Source organism: Schistocerca gregaria, chromosome 8 (assembly GCF_023897955.1).
Source record: "Schistocerca gregaria isolate iqSchGreg1 chromosome 8, iqSchGreg1.2, whole genome shotgun sequence".
NCBI lineage: Eukaryota > Metazoa > Arthropoda > Insecta > Orthoptera > Acrididae > Schistocerca > Schistocerca gregaria.
In genome coordinates, this window is record NC_064927.1 from 119847845 (window position 1) to 119868426 (window position 20582).

Consider the following 20582-nt stretch of genomic DNA (forward strand, 5'->3'; position numbering starts at 1 on the left):
ATTTGATTTCAGGAAGTACCAGCAGCGTTTGCCTTGCGAATTACTGTCGGGACTAGCAAATTGTCTCTTGAATGATACAATTTTTGAAATAGTTAAAGGTTTAATGGAGATCCAACACGTTACAGAAAAACATTTGTACCAACAACGATTGCAAGTGCTCCATCGACATAAAAGTGAGACTGGAATACGTGTCTTTGATTGGAAAGCTGACACAACTCGAAAGTTGCAAACTTTTGATGAGATGAAAACGTCAGTTCAGTTGCGACTGAACTGAAGATGTAGACACGAATATATGAATGTAGACGTAGAAAATAACATGGCTATACATATTGTGTTGTGAATGATACACTTGTGTTTCCCTCAAGCTCCAACGTTCATAACTGAAGATCTTTCGTGTTGGGTCAGTTTTCTGGTTCACTTTAATTACATGTCTTTAATTCATCCTATATTTAGTCCTAATGTTGTATTTTCTTTTTGTGTCATGACTTTCTTAAAAAGGAACATTTCGAAAGTTCATTATGATTTACAGGCATTAAAATGAAACTGAAACTTCACCTCACTAACAGAGATAAATTATTCTTAATATAATATTGCCAGACTAATGATTACTAATTGTGCAGTCTGTTAAGAGCTACATTATAATGGCTGCTGGAAGTAGCTGCTTTGATAGGTGTATGATTTCAGACCAATATAGGCCTTCACTTGTTTCCAGTTGCTATCAGTCATGGCTTTCAATACTTTGTGTGATGGACATCTTCATTAAACAAAATTTAAATAAATTCAAATTTAGATAAAACATTTTGTGATATGTAACTCCATGTATTTGCTACTTTTGTTCACAAATATGTAGTCACCTGCTAGTTATAGTTGAGTAGGTTGGCTACACCAGGAACTCATCAGCACTGGCTGAATCCATTTGACTTTCATCAGAACAGCTACTCGTGTCAGCCAGCACACTGTAACTCTTCTTAGTGTGAACAATTAATTGACCAATACAGTGTTGCCTTGCAAAAGCTAGAGGTACAGTTAAGTCCCTCTCTCATACCAAGGGGGGAAAATGTACTACTGTAACCTCGTGAAGAAGATATATTTGCTTTTGTATGTACAGTACAGTCTTTGTGAATCCAATATTTGTGTGTCATCAATTCTTGTTGAAATTATGGAAAAGAGCTACAAACTAACTCTTAAAAATGTTGTGCCAAACAATCAGAATGCAAGTAGTAGATCAATAATGTCCTTCGTAGGCACCTATGAAGTGTTCTTCAAATCTAAAGATAGCTGTTAATATGCAGCATTGTTTCAGAAACTGATGAGATTACTCTTGTCTGGAAGCAAGTGTTAGATATAAGTTGAAGGCTCATTTTCTTTTCTGTGAGGAGGTTGGTGGGACATTTCTCAGTTTGTGCTACAGAGGAATGGGTTACTGTGAGTAAATCCAGTGGTTGGCCAGGTGCTCAACTACATGTGGGAAGCTCGCCACTAATTTATTTATCGTTAGCATTATATTAAGCAGTACACTTTTAAGAGCTGCATATCAAAACCTGCTATCCAAATAAGAATTTATTATTACAGCTTTGACATAGGACATCATCAAAATGGTGCACATAAACTATTCATTTAAATCCGTTATTCGTAAGATATATGATGACAAGAATTATTCTCATGACATCATATTCATTGGCGTCACTACTTATAACCTTTCATTTTCCAATCTAATTAAGATTTCAGGTTACCCACCTGATCAATCAGTCACAATAAATTATATTGCAGAAATCATTATAGGCCCAAAATATAACTTGACACTGGCCGGTCTATCTCTGTTTGTGCCTGTATCTGGTTACTATTAGTTTTAGTAATTTATATTCATCTAAAATCATTTTACAGTGTTGTAGGATTTTTCAGTTTAATAAAAGGAAAAACGCAAGTCATATATACTACAGACAAGTGAATAAACACTTACATCACTAATGATACAGATACGGAATACATCCCAAGAAAGTGTAAAGAGTATAGCAAGTGGAGCTTAGGAATAAATGTGGACAAGGTGGGATGTATGTGTATGGGGCAGGATTTGATGGAAATTGACACAAGTGAAGGAGAAATAACATCCAACAGAAGCAACAAATATTTGGAAACAATAATACATAACTCTAGTACACATGACAAGGAGATTATATCCAGTCTAGCAGTGCTGAAGAGAACAACTAAAGCTTTGCATGTGGTGGTATGGAATAATAATACTCAGTGGGACACTGAGAAAAGAATATTCTGCAGTGAGCTGGAGAACATAGCTCTACATGAAGCTGAGATGTGGCAAGACAGAATCACTACGTTCACTGCACAATAGCAATGGTAATGTTACTGATGACAGTGCCATTAAAGCACAGTTACTAAATACTGTTTCCTTAAATTCCTTCACCAGAAAAGTAGTAGTATGTATTACAGAAGTAGTAGTATATATTACCTATGGGTCTGGAGGTTATAATAGGCCTGAGGTATTCCTGCCTGTCATAAATGGCGACTAAAAGGCGTCTCACACTTTTAGACCCCGAGTTCAGGTCCCATTCGATGGTTTGACCTGCCACTTTCAAAATGCTACAGAAGTGCGGGCCATATGAGAAGGGACGCCTTACATGGTGCACGAGTTAGTCATAGTGCCCTTAGATTCAATCTCCTGAATCTCTTGCCATGGCTTTTCATCTCCACCTTTGATTCAAGTATTTGGGCGAGGACACTTTTTGGGTATGTCATCTTCTTCCGTTGTATCCTGTTCTCTTTTGCCCCCATGGCAATATTTTATTTCTCTGCGCCCAATATCCAGCATGGTAGCCAGTCTGTTTGTGGTGAGGCCCTCGTGTACCCATTTGGTGGTAGTCCCCCTGACAACACAGGGATCGCACTGCTCATGCCTGAGCTGCAAACTCCCCACATATCCCAAGGAGTAGATGCCTATCTTCCTGGGGCATCAGAACTCCGGTTAATGGCCATGATGCCAGTTGGCCTTGCTATGGCTGGGTGGCACCTGTGGCGAGTGCTTCTGATCAGAGTGGGTGGCATCAGGGCAGATGACCTGCAATGAAGTACACAGCCTCCTGCTGGTGACCATACAACACCAGCAGTCTCTAAGAAGGGCAAGATAAAATCCAATGCCGACAGGTATGACCCTAAATTGTTTTCCTCCCTTGCTATACCATGGGGGGAACATAGGGCTGCAGAACGGAGAGAACCATATTCGCCTCGGTTTTTAGTCTGTAGCAGACCTTTCTATCTATGAAGCCTCAGTTTTTTGTAGAACACTTTGATGATAAGTAACAACACTGTCCAAGATGCAAAATGGCGCAGTCTTGGTTCAGACAGCATCCCAAGCCCAATCCCGAGTGTTACTCGCCTGTGACAGGCTGGGTGATATTTCTGTTTCCATCAGTCCCCATAAAAGCATCAACATGGTCCAGGGGATTATTTTCCAACACAATTTCCTCTTACATCTGTCAATGAGCTCTAGGCCCATTTAGACCATCAAATTTGAAAGATTACACCACATTCAGTTGACGTTGACATATGCAGCAGCTACGTCACCATCACAGTCCCAAGTGCCAGTGGTTCCTTACTCTATGCCACAAACAGTGCGTCCTCCAGGCCACCAGAATGCATCTGCCCTCTTGGTGATGGGGAAAAATTTTCCTCCATTGCTCCCAGAGCACCTACTTTGGGAGCAATCTCTACAACGGCATAAGCAGCAACCTTCTCTGGAGCACCTCATAGCCTTTAATCGACACTGTGCCCGTGTTCGCCAGCATATCAAACAATGGAAACAGGAGTGTTGGGAGAGATACATCTCAACCATTGGGTGCCATACGTCGCCTTCCCAAGTCTGGGCAAAGATCAAATGAGTTTTTGGGTACCAGACCCCATCAGGTGTTCCCGGTGTTAACATAAATGGCATGTTATGTACTGAAGCAAATGCTATTTCCGAGTATTTTGCTGAGAACTATGCTTGTGCCTCTGCGTCGGAGAATTGTCCCTCAGCCTTTCACACTTTCAAATGATGGATGGGAGGGAAAGTCCTCTCATTCACTACACACCCCATTTACAGAGTGGGAGCTCCTCAGAGCCCTTGCACATTGCCCCGACGCAGCTCCTGGGCCAGAGTGGGTCCACAGTCTGATGATTAAACATCTCTCGCATGACTACAAGTGACATCATCTTGTGATCTTCAACCAGATCTGATGCGACGGTCTCTTTACATCGCACTGGCGGTAGGGCACCACCATACCAGTGCTCAAACCTGGCAGAAACCCACTTGATGTGGATAGCTATCTGCCTCAACAATGTTCGTTGTAAGCTGCTGGAACTTAGGGTGTGTTAGCGTTTTGTGTGGGTCCTGGAGTCACGTGGCCTACTGGCTTTGTGGCAGGGCGGTTTCCGCCTGGGTCGCTCTCCAACACCTTGTTGCCATCTGTTTTGATTTACAAAAAGTGTATGACACCACCTGATGAAATCATATCCTTGTCACATTACACTAGTGGGGTCTCCGAGGCCCGCTCCTGATTTTTATCCAGAATTTCCTGTCACTTCGTACTTTACATGTCCAAGTTGGTGCCTCCCATAGTCCCCCCCCCCCCCCCCCCCCCCCATATCCAGGATAATGGGGTCTGTATTGAGTGTATCTCTATTTCTAGTGGCCATTAACAGTCTAGCAGCAGCTGTAGGGCCATCCGTCTCACCCTCTCTGTATGCAGATGACTTCTGCATTTCGTACTGCTCCCCCAGCACTGGTGTTGCTGAGCAGCACCTACAGAGAGCCATCCAGAGGTTGCAGTCATGAGCTCTTCTAGCCCATGGCTTCCAGTTTTCTGCCACAAAGTCGTGTGTTGTGCACTTCTGTCGGTGTCGTACCGTTCATCTGGAACTAGAACTTTACCTTATTGATGATCACCTCACAGTAGTAGAGACATCAATTTTTAGGACTGGTTTTTGATGCTCGATTGACTTGGCTTCCTCACCTCCTTCAGTTTAAGCGGAAGTGCTGGCAGCACCTCAGTGCCCTCTACTACCTGAGCAACATAGACTGGGTGTAGATCGCTCTACGCTGCTGCAACTCTACAAAGTGCTTGTTCAATCCCTCCTTGACTATTGGAGTCTGGTTTATGATTTGGTGGTGCCCTCAGCATTGGGTTTACTTGGCCCAGTCCACCACTGTGGTGTTTGACAAGTGATAGGAGCTTTTAGGATGATTCCGGTGAGCAGCGTCCTGGCGAAGGCTGGAGTCCGTCCATTGCAGGTCAGACGTGCGCAACTGCTCGCCAGTTATGTTGCACACGTCCATAGTTCTCCTGTGCATCCAAATTATCGTCTCCTTTTCCTACCCATGGCAGTTCATCTCCTGCATCGGTGGCCCAGGTTAGGGCTTACAATTGCAGTTCATGTCCAATCCCTTCTATCTGAACTGGAGTTCTTGCCTTTACCACCTATACTCGAGGTCCACTCGCATACACCTCCATGATGTACACCTAAGCTGCGGCTACACCTGGATCTTTCGCATGGCCCAAAGGGCACAGTTCACCCCGCGGCTCAACCGTTGTCACTTCCTCTCAATTCTTGACGTGTGCCGACACCATAAAGTGGTTTACATAGACGGCTCGATGGCTGATGGTCGCATCGGCTTCGTGTATCTCCATGGAGGACATATTGAACAGCATTCCTTGCCTGATGAGTGCAGTGTTTTCACTGTATAGCTGGTGGCTATATCTCATGCTCTTGAGCACATCCGTTCATGCCCTGGGGAGTTGTTTCTTCTGTGTACTGACTCCTTGAGCAGCCTATAAGCTATCGACCTGTGCTACCCTTGTCATCCTTTGGTAGCAACCATCCAGGAGTCCATTTGTACCCCGGAGTGGTCCGGTCATTTACTGGTGTTTGTGTGGACCACACGACATGTTGGAATCCCAGGCAACAAATTTGCTGACAAGCTGACCAAACAGGCTACACGGAAACCGCTTATGGAGATTGGCGTTCCAATAACAGATTTGCATTCTTTTTACACTGCCAGGTTTTCGGCTTTGGGAGACACTACGCACAACTAACTGTGTGTCATGAAGGAGACTACGAATGTGTGGCAGTCCTTAGTGTGGGCCTCTCACAAGGGCTCTGTGGTTCTCTGCCGGCTCCGCATTGACTGTGCTTGGGCGATCCATGGCTGCTTCCTGCACCGTGAAGACCCACCACAGTGTCGATGCGGCGCCCAGTTGACAGTAGCCCACATTCTGGTGCACTTTCCTACTTTGACTGCGCTGCGATGAAATCTTCGGTTACCGGACTCGTTGCCGATAATTTTATCTGACACCACATCGGGTGATTTAGTGTTATGTTATATTCATTACACTGTTTTTTTTTTTTTTTTTTCATTTGATCTAAGTTTTAGTGCATGTCCTTTGCCTGCCTGTGTTCTCCACCCTAGTGCTTTTAGGGTGGAGGTGTTATTGTGTTGAAGAGTGGTTGGCTTCTCCTTTTTAATCTCATGGTCAGCCAGTCATGGTAATCTGTTTTGTTGTTTTAATCTCTTCTGCCTGTGTCTTGTGTTTCTGTGGTTTTCTTCTCCCCTTTTGTCCATTTAAGTGTTTGTTGCCCATCTGTCGTTGTGGTTTTTCCTGTCTCTCCATTTTGTGTTTGTCAGTCTCACTTCTTTTATTCTCACCCATGTGACATTGTTTTATTCAGAGCAAGGGACTAATGACCTAGCAGCTTGGTCCCTACCCCCCCTTCCCCCCCCCCCCCCCTCCCCCTCCAGTTTTAAACCAACCAACCGTGAGTAAGTCAGAAATAGGTATCCTCATTATAGAAAAGCAGCTCGAGCCACTTAATGAAGACAAGTCTGAACGATTATATACCAATTAGGATTCCTTTTAGAATATGTTAATATAAGAGCTGCATGCCTATCAATCACAGATAGATCCTATCATGACAAAAGATACGTGCCAATTGACTGGAAATCTGCACAGGTCACACCAATACTCAAAAAAGGAAACAGGATTAGTCCACTGAATTACAGACACATATCACTGACATTGTCTGCCTAGCTCTCTGCCATTCCTTGCAAGTATCTTCTACACAGCTTGCATGCCGTTGGATATCACCTTACTTGTGGGGTGTGGTGTCATTGTAAGACACCATTCGGGTGCTGGCTGTCAGAAGCATGCAAATGTCATTATCTGTGGACCCAGAAGGGCGGCGCCAGGATGGCAGTATACACAAGTGAGATGCTGCACTTTCACTCTCCGTTAAGACTAAACACCACCAGCACCCTCTCAGGCATTGCATAATGGATGCCAACGACAGGGCTCATGGGCCAGTTCATCAGCGCAGATTGCCTTCTCTGTTCCACAGCTCAGCCCCGCACAATAATGGCTGTCGCCGTCATAGTTAGTTTGGCCTGGGAGAATGGACACACCAAGGAAGATAGTTCACTGTTGAGATGACAAAAGACTTTATTCAGAGACTGGAAATGCTTGTCATGTTCTACTTGTATAGTTCTCAAAAAATATATAAATGTGCATGATTATTCAATTATAGCACTGTCTATTGACATTCTGTAGTGTGCCCAGTTACCCTGGTCTGTCTCCCGCTTCCCAGTCTACAAATTACTGTTGTGATCACTCGAGAGACGGCAGTAAGATTAGATTTGGGATTTCCTGTCAGAAAGTACACAGCTTTTAGAAAGTGACGGAAAGTCATCAAGTAAAACTGAAGTAATATCTGGCATTCAGTGTTCACCAAGAAAATGTTATAGTCCCTCTGCTGTTCCTAATCTACATAAATGACTTAGGAGACAGTCTGAGCAGCCCTCTCACATTATTTGTGGATGATGCAGTTATTTAACATCCAGTACTGTCATCAAAATATCATAACCAGTGGCAAAATGATTTAGACAAGATACAAAAAGTGGCAGTTGACTCTAAACAATGAAAAATTTGAGGTTATCCCTATGGGCTCTCTAAAACTAAACTCCCTCCGAACAGGCCTTGAAAGACCCAATGGTACCGACCATCCACCGTGTCATCCTCAACTCACAAGCATCAGTGGATGCGGAGATGGAGGGGCATGTGGTCAACACACTGCTCTCCCAGCTGTATGTCAGTTTATGAGACCAGAGCCGCTACTTCTCAATCAAGTAAAGCCTCAGTTTGCCTCACAAGGGCTGTGTGCACTGTACTTGCCAACGTCGCTTGGCAGACTGGATGGGTGCCCATCCAAGTGATAGCCCAGCCCGACAGCACTTAACTTTGGTGATCTGACAGGAACCAGTGCTACCACTGCAGCAAGGCCGTTGGGCCTATAGACTCTCATTTCAACTAAACATCTAGGGATAACAGATAACAATTACAGACAATTTAAATTGGAATTATCACATAGGTAATGTGGTGAGACCAAACCAAAGGCAGTGTTTTAATTGGGAGAACACTAAGAAGATGCCACAACTTCTCTAGAGAGACTGCCTAAAATAAGCTTATCCATCCTTTGTTAAAGCATTGGTGTGCGGTATGGGATCGTTATCAAATAGAGTTGATGGAGGACAATGAAGTAATCTAAGGAGGGCAGCTCATTTTGTACTGTTGCGAAATAGAGGAGGGAGTGTCACTGATATGGTACATGAGTTGGGAGTAACAATTATTAAAACGAAGGTAGTTTATGTTTTGGCAAGATCTTTTTACTAAATTCCAGTCTCCAGTTTTCTCCTTTGAATGTGAAAATATTTTGTTGACGTCCAGCTACATACGGAGAAATTATCATTGTAAAATGAAATACGAGAAATCAGAGCTTGGTGGAGTGAATGAAGAGTTCATTTTGTCCGTGTGCTGTTCAAGATCGTAACTGTAAAGAAATAGTGTGTGAAAAATAGTTCAGTGAACCTTCGGCCAAGCATTTAAGTGTGTATTGCAGAGTAATCATATAGGTGCAGAAACAAAGTAAGGGAGAGTATTAGAACAGTAGAAATGGAAATATGAGAGATATTCACAGTCTCTTCCCCCCCGCCAGTGACCAGGTGTTTCTGTTGCCCTCATAATATCATCATCATGCAGGAAGTGGCGAGATTGGAACTGGAAAGATTGGGAACTTGTATGGGCACTGATGACCTCAATGTTGAGTATCCCACAAACCAGTATCATCATCATCATCATCATCATCATCAGACATCTACAGTTGACAAGACAGGATACTAAGTAAGGCCCTACAGTGAGGTAGTGTGCCAGAACTCCGGGTCACAGGAGACTTACTGGACAGAATGAGAAGGATGGCCTTATGAAATCAGTCTTTTCTTCTCATCCCGTCCAGTAACACTCTTCTGATCTGGAGTTCTTGGTGACTTTTCCAAACTCTACTGCTTTTCCTAAACTACTCCAATCCATTTTTCCTTCACCCCTCTTCCTTCCCCTTCAACCCTTCTGTCAGAAGAAGGAGCCACTGGCTCCGAAAGCTTACATACATAAAACCTTGTTTTGTATTCTGCCACTGTTTGGTGAGAGGAATAGTGAAAATCAAATAGATTAAGAGGCACGTAATCAGCATTTTTATCATGTGCACATATTATAGTCAACTGCCAGTAATATTGGTGTGTATATTAATGTGTGAATTAAATGTCAAATAGTGTATCCGTTCTTGGTCTAAAGAAAGAACAGCAGAGTCTTAATGATGAACATGCCAATTTGTCTCTTTTGTGAATCTGAAGACATCCCAATACATTGTGCAGCCAGTCAAATAATAATCATGTTTCATGAGTAATTTAAAATGAGGACCCACACCCATTCAATTACAAATGTTAGTCCTTACCTTTTGATATTTTTCCAGCCATTTCTTAGGTATTTTTAAATAATAATCACAAAGCAGCAGCATTTGCAGCAATAATTATTTCTCCATCACTGAAAATAAGAAGAACCATTTTTAATCACCCCTGTAATATTTTTTACTATGATAGTTACATAGCATGTTTTTAACATAATCTGTTTTACCTGAAATTGTGATAAATTTGTGTTGTTTTGTTTCGAACATAACAACTTGATTGTGGAGAGAAGTGTCTTAAGACCTTTGTGGTTCCTTTTCATTTTTAAGATGGAGAATGACAAAATATCTGAAGGCCATACTAAAAATATTTTGGAAGAATTGGAGATATACACTCACACAAATAATTTCTCGAATGACTTACTCAGTGAACAAACTGAAGTGAAACAGAAGCTCTACTTAGAAAATTTTATTGAAATTTGTTGCGATGAGAAAGGATAAACAGGACAGATAACAAACACAAAAATTTAACCGTATAATATGTATGTAACAAACACACCATCCGTTACTCTCAAAGATAAAAAAATCTGTAAGCGTATAGCATCGAAGGGTCCCAATTGTAAGATAGCTGTCAAACCACTATTATCATGAAAGAAATTTGTATTACAACAGGTGGCCCCTGAATGCCATGTGGTTGTCATCTCCACCTAGACTTCAGTAGAAATGTAATCTATAAAAAATACTTTCTCGATCATAAGTAAGATGTGAAAAAGTTTCATTATTCACGACACTCACAGGTACACTTGGAAATGGCATTGTAAGCCAGAACAGACAACCTTGTTGCACACAAATATCTAGAGAAAAGCAAATAAATATTTATATTGGAGCTAGTGGAATTTATTACTTTTAAAATGTCGTATTTCCATATTGTTCATACTGGAGGCCTTACTAGTGTGTGTGTGTGGGGGGGGGGGGGGGGGGGCACCTTTAAATTTAATCCTGTTTTTGTCTGACTATACTGTATGCTCATCGACAGCAAAATTTTGTTATTTGCTATCATTCCTAGTTTTGGATTTTCATTGGCCAGTAGTGTAGGTTCCTCTCAACCCAGATTCTGAGCCACTTTTTTCTTATTTTTGTAGCAGACACATTTCATATAGAAACAGAACATATCTCTTACTTCTTTGCATGATTGTAGAAGTTGTACCTGCTAATTGTGTTGTTGTCTGAACTGCAATTTACACAAAGTTGACAACATTTTGCATTGAATTCAGTAGAAATTAAATTGAATTAAAATGTTATAAAATCTATCGCACTCCTAGGCTCACAGACTCTGCATTGTATAAAAATCTTGTGAGTGAAATTAGTTTCAGTTTAGAGGAGATATTGCCACTTTCATTTGACATGTTAATCATATTTTGCGGAAGTTATAAAAAGAAAAATGCATTTTCATACTCTATAAGTTTGAATTACTTAATGAAATACAAGTTATGTTTATTTTCAGTGGAATTACAGGAGATCACGACCCAGACTACCGATGAGACAATAAGAAATGCTCAACGGCTACTGTTGATCAGAAAACATCGCGAAGAAATGAAGCAAACAGATATGAAATTAGTGCTTCAGCTAGATCAGAAGGTGAGATATTCATCTTCTATTCTTAATTTTAATGTAACCATTGTTATGTTTTACATAGTAAAGATACTCAGCAATCTTCTCTCTGGTTTTCCTACCGTAAGCACGAGAAGCTGTGCTCTGTATGCAGAAAATTGAATTATTATCTGAAACTAAATGTTGCGGAATTTTGAGACTGAAGTAGGAACAGTTCTTTTCATTTTGAATAAAGATACTTGCCCGCGAAAGGCAAAGGTCCCGAGTTCGAGTCTCGGTCGGGCACACAGTTTTAATCTGCCAGGAAGTTTCATATCAGCGCACACTCCGCTGCAGAGTGGAAATCTCATTCTGGAGACAATAAATATTATTGGTGGGAAATTGGCATTAAGTATATTTCATATTAATATTGCAACCACTATTGTGTGGTAGTTATCTATTGGGATAATTGTTGAAGAAGGGACTTTTCATAAAGCACATCAAATGACTGGTTAGATTGTTCTTCAACAACAAACAGGCACTTCTATTCAGAGTATAAGTACTTTTGCTAACACCAGGACTTAAATTTACCAAGCAGAATAGATTATTCACAACATTTTCACATGCAGCGACAATTACAGAAATGCTGAGTGATATTATAGAGATTTTTAAATTTCCTAAAATGTTCGTTCTTTTCAGAATGTCCCTCTCACTCTCCCTTTCTCTCACTCTCTCTCTCTCTCTCTCTCTCTCTCTCTCTCTCTCTCTCTCTCTCTCTCCCTCTCCCCATCCCCTTCTCCCCCCTCCCCCCTCCCCCTCCCCCCTCTTCCCCTTTGTCACTTTAGCCTAACTGGGTTGATGGTAGTGTCAGCTGAAGCAGGTGATGTTAATAAGAAAGACAGAAAGGTGAGACATAATAGTGGGAGTGACAGCTAGCTAATAATACAGTACAAACGAGAGCTTCCCTGGGCAGAGGCTGGCAGGAGCAGTACTATGTTGAACATAGTCGAATAGAAAGTGTGAAAGGACAGAATGAAGGGAGAGGTAGACTACCAAGAAAGCATTCTGTTAAACCAGATTATTCAGCCGATTATTTTGGCGCGTAAATTTTTAATGTGGAACCAAAAACTTTGGTCATTTTTCACATAGGCAAAATACTGTCAGAGACAAGCCACATTGTTATAATCAAGTGTTAATGTTTGCACCAAGGTGCCTGTGGAAGACTGAATAATGTGATCTTTACTCACTGTGAAACATTGTCCTGGTTCCATTTCTCCTGACATACTGTGCATTAAATTGTTGACTTCCTGTCTGAAAAATCAACGATCGGCTCCTTAGTAGCATTGGCATGCTTGATTGTTTTTCTGATACGTTAACTATAGAACACCGGACACCTTTACATATTAGTTGATGGCTCAGTGAACAGATTGCTTGTATACGATATTGTCTGTATATTTTCTGTAGTATGTTTGTAAGTGCATTAGTTTTGAGTACTTGCTTCATTATCTGTTCATGAAATTGTTTCCTGTTCATGAAATTTAGTTTATTTTTGAATATTCCTGCAACACTCAGAATTTTCTCTGTAGAATGTAGATTCATAGGTGTCATGCATCTGATGCACTGATCATATTAATGACAAGTAAGGTCACAGCTCTAGTTTTGGCTATTATCCCACTAATGGCTGCTTTGATGTAATGGGTTAATTTTTAAGCTTCTTTGGAATACCAGACAATCCTACCACAATTTCCCATAATCATGAAAGGTGCTATTCAATTGTCTATATGAGCAATTCTTTCTTCTCATTTGGTGTCACTATTTTGTGAAAAGATATGTTTTGAAAAAATTGAGGGTTGTTTTTTAAATCTGTTTTAGACATTGTACATGTTATATGAAACATCAGAAGAAACTGAATTTCTTAAAAGGTGAGGTTAAGGATTATATTTTCATTTCGTATACGTTAAATATTATGCAACCTAAAAACATTTCATCAAACTTCTATGGACATGAACATCCATATTTAGTCTTGTTTCTCAGTTGTGGCCATGCGTATTGGATCATGTGAGTACTGTTTTTTTGAATTCTAAAAACTGCTACAAAACATGCATAATGCAGAATTGGGCTGCATCATAACTGGGATAATTTCATTTAAATAGAAACAATCCTGTCAGAGGAGCATTCGCACCTGAGCATTATACCAGAGTTTCAAAATACTGCTATAGTTGTAAGGTTCTTTTATTTAGAAAAGACCGGTTTCGGGCTCTTATACACCCACCTTTAGGTGGTATACTGAAAATAGCAAGAGATGAGAGAATCTCTCTTGCTATTTTCAGTATAACACTTGAAGAGCCCAGAACGGGTCATGTTCTAAATAAAAGAACCTTACAACTGTATTGGTATTTTCGACCTCTGGTCATTCAAGTAGGCTTATTTCGAATATTTTTGGTACTTTTGCATTAACTTGGACCTAATTAGTAGTATTGCCTGGGCATTTCATATTAATTTATCTGTGCTTGTAACATAGTAAAATATGCAAAACCAACATTTTTTTTAACTCAAGGTCTTTGTGCATTAATTTGTCGGAAAAATTAGTCAATAAAAGAATGAGAGTTTTGTGTATTCTCTCACAAAAGTTAAAATCTCACTGAAGGCTGTTGATGAAGGAATGAAGGTTACTCCTGCAAACAATTTGTACAATGTTCTAAGAACAATATTAAGACATAAAATTTCTGGTGTATACTCATGAGAGTCTACAGGGCAATGTGGCACACATTCTGTCTCAAAAATAAAGATAAAAAATAAAAATGTGAGTGGACTTGGTCATTGACTGTTCCAACATGGGATTTTCAATTATTAAGGAAACTTTCTGTACATTGATAGAGTAGACTTGGGAAGTTCTAATGCTGCATTTGCAACCAGTCAACCTGGGAAAAAGTTGTATTATGAAAAAGACATGAAGTTTTCCCTTGAAAACATGCTGAATATGTTAATAGGCTTAGAGGTCTGCTACAGATGAAAAACTAAGAAATTTGTTGTGGAAAGTATCTGTAACTTTAAATGATAAGTATGTGTGTTAAATAACTCTTAAGAGAATTTTAAATGTGGATGAAAACTACCTTTTTATTTATTTTTTAAAAGGTGAATTAATAATAGGTCCCCATGGTTGTCATATTTATGATGGGTCATCTAACACTGACAAAGATAATGGAACTACTTTGTTTGAGGAGAATGCTGCTGGAAAAGTTACGCCACCATTAACACTGTACAAGCATTCCAGCAACATTACGAAAGCAGCTGCTCTAGATTGGGGCATTGGAAATAGAGAAAATGGATGGGTGACAAGTGAAAGTTTTTTTGAGTACATAACAAATGTATTTGGTCCAAATTTGAAAGATGTTAAAATTGTGTTGGTCTCTAGTAACATTTTTAGTCGGGCATTGCTCTTATTTGACACTTGTTGCTCTCCATCCCAATTCTACACATATATTGCAACTACAAGATGTAGCAATCTTTGGATCAATGAAGAAAATGTGGAAGCCTACTGTTCAGAAATGCCGTGCTGACAATAATGGTAATGAAATTTAAAAATGTAATGTACCTTCTATTATGTCACAAATTACTTCAGAACCCAAAATGGTGTCAAATATTTGTACCGGTTTCAGGGCAGTTGGTCTGTTTCCGTTTAATGCAAATGGCGTCGATCATACGAAGATAGTTGTTCATAGTATAACAGCGTAACTAGCAACTGAGTCATATGAGGAGCAAAATAGTCTCTTTTGTGTATAGAACACCAAATTAATGCCATCCTTTATTGAATTCAAAGTAAGCAAGGAAATGAATCATGAGTGGGAAGGAAATCCAGAGGCATTATTACTTTTCAAGTTCTGGAGCAAAATAACTGATGAGGTTGAAATGCATGCAGCGGTTGGTAACACTGATCAGGTTCTACGAGATAACAGAGTCCTTATCCCTGTTAACAATTCAGCAAATAAAACTTCATCATACACAGACAGACTTAATCCTTCATCCATCCAAAATCTTGAAATTATCCAAACATTTTTGCCACAAGCAGCACTTTACTCTGAGGATGGAAGATGGACAGACAGAGGAAGCAGTTTAGTAATGATGAGAAAGAAATGCATGAAAATTTGAAAGCATCTTCAAGTGAAAACTTGAAAGTAAAGGACTTTTGTTCTCATAAAAATTTAGTTTAAGAGGAAACAAAAAAACTAGAGCAGTAGTTTTTACGTATGTGTCTGTTATTTTCAAAATGCTTACCTATTCAGAATGTAAAATTCATTGCCTAAGAAGTTCTAATACTCAAAAACTTGTTTTGAATACATTGAAAATGAGGTTTTGTTTATAAGAGCTGAAGATGTTTTAGGGAATTTGCAATATCCACTCTTGATGCAAGAAGGACGGACACTAAAAACAAAGTTTCTTTCGTACATTGACCCACATAAAAAATAAATTTGTCTGAAGGTTGATTTAAGTAGTTTATAGGCCAACATTTTTTGTCAACTCAGTTGTGTAACTTTTTCTACTTCATGTATGTATGTTTGTTGTCTCTTGTGCTTGAACAACTTACTTTCAAGGAAACGAATTCTACAGTTATTTAGGGCCACCCTTTTATTGTAATGTATAGAGGTTAAAAGTGGGGAGAAGACTGACCATAGGTTGGGTTAACATGTCCAAATTTGGGGAAATATACCATTTTTCAGAAATGTGATTGCTTCTATCCAAATTATTATCTTGTGAATTAGAGATGAACACGTGTATTCAGTGGCATCCCATACTGTCGTGGAAGATGCTGGGACAATCTGATGATGACAATGACGAATGTGATCTTGCAGTATTCGTTCACCTCTGAGCCTCCACACATGGATATGTCCAGTGTGATGCTACAGAATCCGTCCTCTTCTCAGAGGGCTATGGGTTGCCACTCCTGTGTTCATTGTTGTCATTGGGCACACTGTCATCAGCACATCTTCTTGCTATAGTATCAGGAAAACCACAACAGTGGTCATCATGCAGACAGTCAGTAGGGCTCCAGATGTCTTGCTGCAAACAAGCCTGTCTCCTGACTCTAGGTGTGATACTGCACAACTGAATGAACATGTCTGATGAGCACTAGTTGGGTGGGGCTGCTGAGATCTTTTATGGTGTTCACTGTGGTCTTCTGAGCCCATTCATTGTCCACATTTGCATGCCAGTATTGGAATTACTACCAACACAAGCACTAGTATTGTGGAGCAATAAATTGCATTCTGTACAGGTCATGATCCTGCCGTGTCAAATTTCGATGTGTTGCTGGACATTTCTCCTTTCTATGCGAGACAACAAAATCTTGAAAACAGTCAACATTCAAATGCAATTTGCGAATAATAAACTCATAATTTAATCTTTTCTTATATTCATAACATGCATGTGGTATTATCATGCCTTTCTGTTAACCTAACAACTTGCTCACCCAATCAGTATCTGGAGATCTAAAAAATAACATTGACATTAATCCAGAGCACAACTAATTTTTCTTTTCCACATATATATGAAGCATTGCCAGGGGTAACTCAAATCAGTGCTGCAAAAAGTCTTAAATCAGCCAGTGATAAAATGTAAGATCTCCACGTTTTTATATTTGTATTAGCACAGCTTTCAAGCTGACTTGTGTGAGCCCTCAGTGAAAAAGCATATGTAGTATGTAGGGGGGCATAAAAAAGCATCAGTCTGCAGATACATAGCACTCCTGTATCTCCATTCATCCCTATCATCTTCACTATTATTTTCTATTTATGTGTATCAGCTTTATGTTCTGCCTTTATATTTTACAATTTCTCATCTTTCATGTGTTTTCAGTCAGCTCATCCCATATCTCTCTAACTTATCGATTGCTGCTTTTTTCACTCTTACATTTTCATGTTTCTAAACATGTCTATTGCTGATAAAATAACTGATTTATCTCCTCTTGTCCAAACATTATTTCCCTGTTTTTTATTGCTGCGTGTCATTCTTATGCACACTACTTTTTTTTAAATCCAGTTTTTATTCTGCATGTTTAAAAGTTTTACAGTGTGTAGATACATCCTTTAGGAACAATATTTTCATTTCTCCACATAATTTCCATCTCTCTCAACTGCCTTTTTTTTTGGGTCATCAGTCTACTGACTGGTTTGATGCGGCCCGCTGTACTGCTTGCTCACTATACAGATTGAATACCATCGGGGATAGGCTACAACCCTGTCTCACTCCCATCCCAGACACTGCTTTCCTTTCATGTCCCTCGACTCTTGTAACTGCCATCTGGTTTCTCTACAAATTATAAATAGCCTTTCGCTCTCTGTATTTTACCTCTGCCACCTTCAGAATTTGAAACAGAGTATTCCAACATTGTCGTAAGCTTTCTCTAAGTCCACAAATGCTAGAAATGTAGTTTTGCCTGTCCTTAATCTATTTTCTAAGATAAGTTGTAGGGTCAGTATTGCCTCACGAGTTCCAACATTTCTATCGAATCCAAACTGATCTTCCCAGAGGTCGGCTTCTACCAGTTTTTCCATTCGTCTGTAAAGAATTTGTGTTAGTATTTTGCAGCCATGTCTTATTAAACTGATAGTTCGGTAATTTTCACATCTGTCAACACCTGCTTTCTTTGGGATTGGAATTATTATATTCTTCTTGAAGTGTGAGGGTATTTCACTTGTCTCATACATCTTGCTCACTAGATGGTAGAGTTTTGTTACGCCTGACTCTCCCAAGGCTGTCAGTAGTTCTAATGGAATGTTGTCTACTCCCAGGGTCTTGTTTCGACTTAGGTCTTTCAGTGCTATATCAAACTCTTCACGCAGTATCATATCTCCCATTTCATCTTCATCTACATCCTATTCCATTTCTGTAACATTGCCCTCAAGCACATCACCCTTGTATGGACCCTCTAAATACTCCTTCCACCTTTCTGCTTTCCCTTCTTTTCTTAGAACTGGGTGTCCATCTGAGCTCTTGATATTCATACAAGTGGTTCTCTTTTCTCCCAAGGTCTCTTTAATTTCCTGTAGGCAATATCTATCTTACCCCTAGTGAGATAAGCCTCTACATCCTTAAATTTGTCCTCTAGCCATCTCTGCTTAGCCATTTTGCACTTCCTGTCGATCTCATTTTTGAGACGTTTGTATCCAGGTCCCATCTACTTAAATTCCCACCTTTTTGCAGTTTCTTCAGTTTTAATCTACAGTTCATAATCAATAAGTTATGGTCAGAGTCCACATCTGTCCCTGGAAATGTCTTACAATTTAGAACCTGGTTCCTAAATCTCTGTCTTACTATTATATAATCTATCTGAAACCTTTTAGTATATCCAGGCTTCTTCCGTGTATACAACCTTCTTGTATGATTCTTGAACCAAGTGTTAGCTATGATTAAGTTATGCTCTGTGCAAAATTCTACCAGATGGCTTTCTCTTTCATTCCTTACTCTCATTCCATATTCACCTACTACATTTACTTCTCTTCCTTTTCCCACTATCGATTTTCAGTCACCCATGACTATTTAATTTTTGTCTCCCTTCACTATCTGAATGATTCCTTTTATCTCATCATACATTTCATCAATCTCTTCGTCATCTTCGGAGCTAGCTGGCATATAAACTTGTTCTGCTGTGGTGTTCTGGTCTTCAGTCCTGAGACTGGTTTGATGCAGCTCTCCATGCTACTCTATCTAATGCAAGCTTCTTCATCTCCCAGTACCTACTACAACCTACGTCCTTCTGAATCTGCTTAGTGTAGTCATCTCTTGGTCTCCCTCTACAATTTTTACCCTCCACACTGCCCTCCAGTACTAGATTGGTGATCCCTTGATGCCTCAGAACATGTCCTACCAAGCGATCCCTTCTTGTGGTCAAGTTGTGCCACAAACTTCACTTCTCCCCAATCTTATTCAATACTTCCTCATTAGTTATGTGATCTACCCATCTAATCTTTAGCATTCTTCTGTAGCACCACATTTCGAAAGCTTCTATTCTCTTCTTGTTCAAACTATTTATCGTCCATGATTCACTTCCATACATGGCTACACTCCATACAAATACTTTCAGAAATGACTTCCTGACACTTAAATCTCTACTCGATGTTAACAAATTTCTGTTCTTCAGAAACGCTTTCCTTGCCATTGCCATTCTACATTTTATATCGTCTCTACTTTGACCATCATCAGTTATTTTGCTCCCCAAATAGCAAAACTCCTTTACTACTTTAAGGGTGTCATTTCCTAATCTAATTCCCTCAGCATCATCCGACTTAACTCGACTACATTCCGTTATCCTCGTTTTGCTTTTGTTGATGTTCATCTTATATCCTCCTTTCAAGACACTATCCATTCCGTTCAACTGCTCTTCCAAGTCCTTTGCTGTCTCTGACAGAATTACGATGTCATCGGCGAACCTCAACATTTTTATTTCTTTATTTCTTAATACCTACTCCGAATTTTTCTTTTGTTTCCTTCACTGCTTGCTCAATATACAGATTGAATAACATCGGGGAGAGACTACAACCCTGTCTCACTCCATTCCCAACCACCGCCTCCATTTCATGTCCCTCGACTCTTATGACTGCCATTTGGTTTTTGTACAAATTGTAAATAGCCTTACGCTCCCTGCATTTTACCCCTGCCACCTTTAGAATTTGAAAGAGAGTGTTCCAATCAACATTGTCAAAAGCTTCTTTCTCTAAGTCTACAAATGCTAGAAACGTAGGTTTGCCCTTCCTTAATCTAGTTTCTAGTATAAGTCATAGGGACAGTATTGCCTCACGTGTTCCAACATTTCTACGGAATCCAAACTGATCTTCCCCGAGGTCGGCTTCTACTAGTTTTTCTATTCGTCTGTAAAGAATCCGTGTTAGTATTTTGCAGCTGTGACTTATTAAACTGCTGTGGTAGGCATGGGCTTTGTATCAGTCTTGGCCACAATAATGCGTTCACTATGCTGTTTGTAGTGGCTTACCTGCATTAATATTTTCCTGTTCATTACTAAACCTACTCCTGCATTACCCCTATTTGATTTTGTACTTATAACCCTTTATTCGTCTGACCAAAAGTCTTGTTCCTCCTGCCACTGAACTTCACTAATTCCCACTATATCTAACTTGAACCTATCCATTTCCCTTTTTAAATTTTCTAATCTACCTACCTGATTAAGGGATCTGACATTCCACGCTCCGATCTGTAGAACGCCA

At 39.9% G+C, this 20582-nt stretch overlaps 1 protein-coding gene across 1 annotated transcript in view; it reads left to right on the forward strand.

The window, feature by feature from the left end:
- LOC126284969 (gonadal protein gdl) overlaps nucleotides 1-20582 on the forward strand; it is a 33678-nt gene that overhangs the window by 313 nt on the left and 12783 nt on the right. The window contains exons 2-3 of the mRNA XM_049984247.1: nucleotides 13-173; nucleotides 11279-11412. Coding sequence (XP_049840204.1) covers nucleotides 13-173; nucleotides 11279-11412 — 295 coding nt within the window. The remainder of the gene's footprint in view (nucleotides 1-12; nucleotides 174-11278; nucleotides 11413-20582) is intronic.